Genomic DNA, 7099 nt, shown 5'->3' on the forward strand with positions numbered 1-7099 from the left:
AACTTATTAATCCATTTTTTTTGTTGAATCTGGACCTTGAGGCACAGAAAGCTCTCTGCTACCACCAGGCTGTAAAGGAACTCCACCTGTGTTTTCTTCTAGTATATGTCTCTTCTAGTAAAATGGTTTCTTTTTTCTTTCTTTTTTTAAAAACGCTTAGATCTGCAAGTCATTAGTTTATTCTTGTGTGTGGGTTAAGGTATGAACCCAATTTTATATTTTTCTAAGTGACTACTTGACTGTCTCTCTCTATATATAAATATATATTTATTATGTATAAATATATATTTATATATATATTTAAAGATTTTATTTATTTCTTTGAGAGAGAGTGAGCAAGAGAGAGAAAAGGAGCAGGGGGAGAGGAAGAAGCAGGCTCCCCATTGAGCAGGGAGCCCCACACGGCGATTCATCCCTGGACCCCGAGATCATGACCTGAGCCAAAGGCAGACGTTCACCGACTGAACCACCCAGACGCCCCATCTCAACATATTTTTTAAATTCATCTTTTCCTGAGTGATTTAAGTGCTCTCTCGATCAGATACTTAGTTCCCATGTGCACTGGTTTATTTCTGGACTTTGTGTTCTGTTCTACCAGTCTGTCTATTGATGTGATGATGCCATACAGTTTAAATATAGAGGCTTATTGTGGGCTTAATAGCTGAAAGGTTAGTGCTTCTCGCACTCTTCTTTTTAAGGATTTTTCTAGGTACAGTTGGTGCCTTTTTTTCTATGTGTACTTTATTTTTTTTTTAAGATTTTATTTATTTATTTGACAGAGAGAGACACAGCCAGCGAGAGAGGGAACACAAGCAGGGGGAGTGGGAGAGGGAGAAGCAGGCTCCCAGTGGAGCAAGGAACCCGATGCCAGGCTCGATCCCAGGACTCTGGGATCAAGCCCTGAGCCAAAGGCAGACGCTTAACGACTGAGCCACCCAGGCGCCCCTCTATGTGTACTTTAAAATGAATGTGTCTGGATTCAAATTATGTACACTTTAAAATATTTCTGTGTTAATGATAATGCATGGTATAAATGGTTATATAATGGTCAGTGACATAAATGATATAACCCAGATTTGACTGATCTCTTTCCCTCATGGCAGTCTGTGTACCGTATACTAGCTCCATTCTGATTGGTCAGATTTCTGCGTGCGCTCTCGCTCCTTTTTTCTTTTTTTTTTTTTTTTTGCCAAATGAGCCACAGTATCTTTTTTTTTCCAGTTTTTATTTAAATTTCCGTTAGTTAACATATAGCGTAATGTTAGTTTCAGTTGTACAATATAGCGATTCAACATTTCCATACAACACCCGGTGCTCATCACAAGTGCACTCCAGAATCCCCATCACCTGTTTCACCGCCCCCCCCCCCCCCCACCTACCTTCCCTCTGGTAACCATTGTTCTCTATAGCTGAAGTCTGTTTCTTGGCTTGCCTCTCTCTCTCTTTTCCCTTTGTTTGTTTTGTTTCTTAAATTGCACGTATGAGTGAAATCATATGGTATTTGTCTTTCTCTGACTTTCACCTAGCATAATAGTCTCTAGCTCCATCCACATCATTGCTAATGTTCCTTTTTTTTTTTTTAAGATTTTATTTATTTATTTGACAGAGAGAGAGGCAGCAAGAGAGGGAACACAAGCAGGGAGAGTGGCAGAGGGAGAAGCAGGCTTCCCGCCGAGCAGGGAGCCCGATGCAGGGCTTGATCCCAGGACCCTGGGATCACGACCTGAGCCGAAGGCAGATGCTTAACGACTGAGCCACCCAGGCACCCCACATTGCAAATGTTCTTAGACAACACTCATGTCCTTGTCAATCACTTAAGTATTTTCAGTATACCCTCTGCAAGGGGTGTGTGTGACCAGCTATTTCTAGAATGCCAGAATAACGAGGTAGAAGTAGTGGTAGCTTGTTCCCTAGCCTGGCAAGGACCCATTAATGAATCCCCTCCATCCCTTTCCTGGACTCCTGTTACGCTAACAGATGCAAAGTGCAGTAATAGAGGTTATAAGTGCAAGAGAGGAGGGCTAAGGAAAAGTGGTGTTTATAGTCACAGTACTATGTGTTTGTACAGTGTTTTAGTTTTCAGTATGCTTTCACATACGTTATCTTATTCACCCAGGGGATGATTGTGGCCAAGTAGGAAATGCTTTCATCACAAATCAGAAGACCTGGATTTAGGTCCTGATTCCACGTGTCACTATTGTATAAGCTTATTCAAGTTACTTCTTTTTATTTTTTAAGATTTATTTATTTATTTGAGAGAGAGAGAGAGTACAAGCGGTGGGAGGGGCAAAGGGAGAGGGAGAGGAAGAATCTCCAGCAGATTCCCAATGCAGGGCTCCATCTTACGACCCTAAGATCATGACCTGAGCCAAAATCAAGAGTCAGATGCTTAATCGACTGAGCCACCCAGGCGCCCCTCAAGTTTCTTTACTTTTGATCTCTAGTTTCCACATATGTAGAAATGGGGGTAGAAAATCCTATTTCATTGGGTTGTTATAAGAGTTAAATTGAATTAATTTTCAACAAACGTGTATTGATCAGTAACCATGTATGAACCATTATCAAAAAAATTGGGACTCTGGAGCAGAATAAGACCCCATCTCTGCTCTCAAGGAGCCTTTGGTTTAGTGGGAGGAATCCCAGGACTTTCACTCCTCCCCTGTCAGGTACCCGGGGAGCAAGAGGAAAGTTCTGATAAGTGCAAAACCCCTCTGTGCAAGAACTCAGAGAAGATATTTGTGTATTAGGGGTCAAAACCACAAATGTGTGACACCTCCAGGTTTGCCTGGGACAGTCCTGGTTTCCAACGGCTGTCCGAACATCGAAACTCTGGGCGGGTCAAACAAATTACGTCTATATTTAGGTCCCTGGTTTTCGATCCCTGGATTTCTGTCTGACATTAGGGCCCTCTTCACCCGGTTGCTCTACCGTCCTCTAATTTCCCCTACCCCCGTGTGTGTGCCCTGTTTAGAAGTTCCAGCACGAGCTAAGCACCAAGTGGGTGCTGAATACCGTGAGTACAGGTGCCCATGTGCTTCTTGGGAAGATCCTCCAAAACTACATGTTGGACCTCCGCATCCGAAACTCCAAGCTTTTCTGGCGGGCGCTGGCCATGCTGCAGGTAGGCCGTGATGGGACGTGGCTGGGTGGGCCTGGCCTCCTGCCTAGGCTGCCACAGAGATCTGGACACGTGTGGGGCTAAGGGCTGACTTTTCTCCTGCGCCTCCTCCTATCAGGCTCATCCTCCACTCTAGGGGATGTCTGTGCATGCTTGGGTGCGTGACTGTGAGATTATAATGATCGGACAGGCATCTTTCCGTTACGAGTACGTGACATCTAACTCACACGGGCTTAAGCTAAACGGGTGAATGACTGGCTCATGTAACTGGAGTCCCAGGGTAGCTAGATCCAGACACTCAAAACAATGTGCCCTTAACTTTCCTCTGTGTCGCTCTCCTTCTCAGGCAGCTTTTCAGCCCTAGGTGGCAAATTGGCCACCAGCAGTGCCAGCCTCGCTTCCTACCAGTTTAGCAACCTGAGTGGAAGGAGAGTTTCTCTGTGCCTGTGATTCCCACGCATGCCTGGGAGGAAGGGCTCTCGCTGGCTTATCTTAGGCCACATGCCATCCCTGAGCCAGTCACCGTTCTCCAGGGGAAAGCAGCCCTCTGCCCAGGCCTGGCTCATGTGCTCTCCCTGGGGGATGGCACTGGAGGGAAGGGTGGGAAGTGAGCCTCGATCAAACAGCCTGGCCTAGAGTGGAGGAACAAGAGTTCCCTGGAGGAAGTTCAAGATGCTGGTACTGGAAGGAGGAGGAATGGCTGCTGAGCAGAGAGCAACAACAGCTGGTCATGAAAGGAGGGTTGCTAGGTTTAGCAAATAAAAATACAGGACAAATTTGAATGTCAGATAAATAAAGGATTTTTTTTTAGTATAAGTATGTGCCATGCAATATTTGAGGCATACTTATACAATTTTTTTTCATTATTCATTTGAAATTCCTATTCCTGGGTATCCTGTATTTTTATTTGCTAAATCTGACAACCCTACGTAAAGGGAATCAATCAATGAGCATTTAGTGAGCACACGCCAGGTCCCTAAAACTACCTTCTCAAATGAGTAGAACCAACCAACCACTTTTCTGAAAAGAAAAGTGCTTTATGCTCTTTTAGTTCCTGGGGTTGTGGGTAGGGGGAAATCAGAGATATGTCTGATCCAGGCCTTGCCATCCCAGAGTGGCCCGTCTAATGGAGGAGAGACAAAACCTACACTTGAAACAGACCGATGAAGTGTCAGACAGCATGATCCTTACTGAAGTCCAACAGAACTTCAAGGAAGGCAGGGTCCAAATGAACTAGAGCAAAATAGAAGGCTTCATGGAAGAGGTGATACTCAAGGGAGGCCTGGTGGTTATGGCTTGGATAGGTGAAGGACAGGCGGCCATTCTTGTTAGAAAGAATATTAGCCAAGGCCCAGAAGGGGGAGCAGGCATGATATGTGGGGGCACAGCTGAGACTACAGTGGAGAACTGTTTTACATGGTGAGGGATCATGGGGGAGCAGGAGAGGGAGAGACCGTGGAAGATGGAAAGCCAGACCAGAATTCGGGCTTGCCAAATACAGCTAGACCTGGGCCGTCCAAAATGGCAGTGGCCATCGACATGTGGCTACTGAGCACTTAAAGTGTGGCTAGTGTGTCTGAGGAGCTGTACTTTTTAAGTTTTGTTTAAAAACCGAAGCCATGTAATTTTTTTCATTAAATGCAACTTTGTTTCGGTAGAACTACATTTTACTTTTATATCAAAATTTAGTACCTGAACTGAGATGTTCTGGGATTATAAACTAGACACTGAATTTCGAAGACATGATACAAAAATATTCGTAGACTATCCTCCTAATAATTTTTAATATTGTTTACATGTTGAAATAATATTTTAGCTATATTGGGTTAGATAAAACATGATTAAAATTTATTTTCTTATCTGTTTCTTTTTCATTCCACCTGTTTCTTTTTTAATGCAGTACTAGAAAATCTTAAATTACATGGGTGGCTCACATTATATTTCTGTTGGGCAGTGCTGAGCTAGCAGAGGGAAGGGTGGTGGCAAAAAGGAGAAGCTTTTGCAGATAAGTAGTCTTGGCAGAGTGTAAAGGATGGATAGGGTTAAGGAAGAAACCGGAAGGAGTGAATTCAGTTTAAGAGTACCAACCTGTGGGTTGGTGGCATATGGCTGAAAGTGTGACCAGTTTGCCATTAATCCTCCAGTTTAACCCAGCCAATCAAAGCGCACCACTAACCCTTTCTCTTCACACCTGGGAATTGTGAGTTGGGGATCGCCTATAGGGACCACTTCTCTACAGCGTCTATGGCCAGTCTTCAGGATCCCAGGCGCCTGCCTCCCACTCTCCCACTTCTATTTCCTCCTGGACTCCTTTCTCCACTCCCCTGGCCTTCTAGCCCGACACTGACCTTAACACTTCTTCCACAGCGGTTCTCTGGACAGCCCAAGGCTCGATGCATCGAGACCCTCCTCCAGGTGATCCACTTCCCCCAGCCACTGTCGGATGGTATTCGGGCTGCTCCCATCTCCCTCCACGTCCAGGTTGCACATGAGAAGGAACAGGTATCCTGCCGGCCGCTAGTCATTCAGCAAACATTTACTGAGTCCTTTCAGTGTATCAGGAATTTTGCTTGGTACTGGGTTTACAAAGTTAGTGACGTTCTGCCAAGGAGCTCCCTGTTTCTTGGGGAATTGTGATTGTGACAAGGAGGAACAGAGGTGTGGAAAAGGTGCTGCAGGGGTGCAGAAATGGGGTCTTCAGTTCTGTTTAGAAGGTGAGTCAGGAAAGAGGGGGGAAGAGGGCCTCTGAACTGGGTTGTAAAGGATGAATAGGAGTTTTCCGGGTCGGGGTGAAGGCTTCTTTCTGTTCTTAATCCACCGCACCACAATTTCTGGTCTTGACAACTGTCTTCTAGTCTTGCCTCCAACCTAGTGGCTTCTGACTCCCAACACCGAATGCTCTTCCCCAGATGGCCTCACTCTCTCAGGCTTCAGCTGTCCCCGCCTCTTCCCCACAGGTGATCCCCATAGCCTTGCTGAGCCTCCTATCCCGGTGCTCCATCCCCGAGGCACAGGCGCAACTGGCTGCAGCGCCCTCTGTCTGTGACGCTGTCAGGAGCGCCCTCACTGGGCCGGGTCGGAAGCGCGTCGCGGACCCGCTGGAAACCTTAGAGCCCGCCGTGCTGTGAACTGCTGTTTCTGGGCGCGTGAAGCCCGTGGAGTCACGGTGGGCTAGCAACACACGCGTGGGAGGAGAGGCCCAGTCCCCGGGGCCACCCATAGCCCAGAGTGGGGGAAAAAGAGTCTCTCTACTTTGGAGTTCTTGCTCTTGACCCAGTGGTCTTCACTTTCACTGGCATGTTCTGATTCAGAAATAAAACAAAATGTCTTGTTTCGGAAAGTTACCCTTCCAAACTCAGTAGATCAGAGTCAATACATTAGAGGTGGGACAAGATGGGTGGCATAGGTTGGTCCCGACAACAGGTTTGTTTCTTTGCTTGCCCCCCTGCCCCCCAAACCCATTTCATTGGCCACTGATCCAGACCTTCTTCTAGCATCTCTGTATCCCTCATCTCCAACATGTGGGTTCGTGTGTGTGCACACCTGCACATAGGTCACTCCTGCACGGAATCACACAAGCAAGGAGAGATGGGAACCTAGATAATTCCAGAGGAAGAGGGGAAAAGTTGTGGCCCCAACACAGCACACCCAGAAAAAGGATCCCAATTAGGCAGGACAGTAGGTTCCTTATCACTGGAATTGAAAGCTACATCCACAGATTAGACCCTAAAGTGAGAGTTGCTTCCCCTGCCAAGTTTGTAAGTGGAACATAAGGAACTTTGGGGGTGCTGAGCGGCCTTTGGTGGGGGGATGTGACAAACACTATAAACCCCAGTCTGTCCATTTTAGACCTCCGCTTCGACTGTGTTGACATATCAAGGCAAACCTTGCCCATCCCAGACCCATACCAGCTCTTCAGTGCCTAGGACGTAGGCCTCTGATAATAGAGAGCTGGCTCCCCCTTGTGCCCGAGAAGTACGC

The 7099-nt window shown here is 46.5% G+C and overlaps 1 protein-coding gene across 4 annotated transcripts in view; it reads left to right on the forward strand.

The window, feature by feature from the left end:
• GCKR (glucokinase regulator) overlaps positions 1-6452 on the forward strand; it is a 31553-nt gene extending 25101 nt beyond the window's left edge. For all 4 annotated transcript variants that reach the window (XM_008700302.1, XM_008700301.1, XM_040623030.1 and 1 more), the window contains 3 exons: positions 2972-3121; positions 5486-5620; positions 6076-6452. In XM_008700302.1, coding sequence (XP_008698524.1) covers positions 2972-3121; positions 5486-5620; positions 6076-6246 — 456 coding nt within the window. In that variant the 3' untranslated portion in view covers positions 6247-6452. The remainder of the gene's footprint in view (positions 1-2971; positions 3122-5485; positions 5621-6075) is intronic.
• The last annotated feature ends 647 nt before the right edge of the window (positions 6453-7099 follow it).

The sequence above is a fragment of the Ursus maritimus genome, unplaced genomic scaffold (assembly GCF_017311325.1).
Source record: "Ursus maritimus isolate PB19 unplaced genomic scaffold, ASM1731132v1 scaffold_6, whole genome shotgun sequence".
Lineage (NCBI taxonomy): Eukaryota > Metazoa > Chordata > Mammalia > Carnivora > Ursidae > Ursus > Ursus maritimus.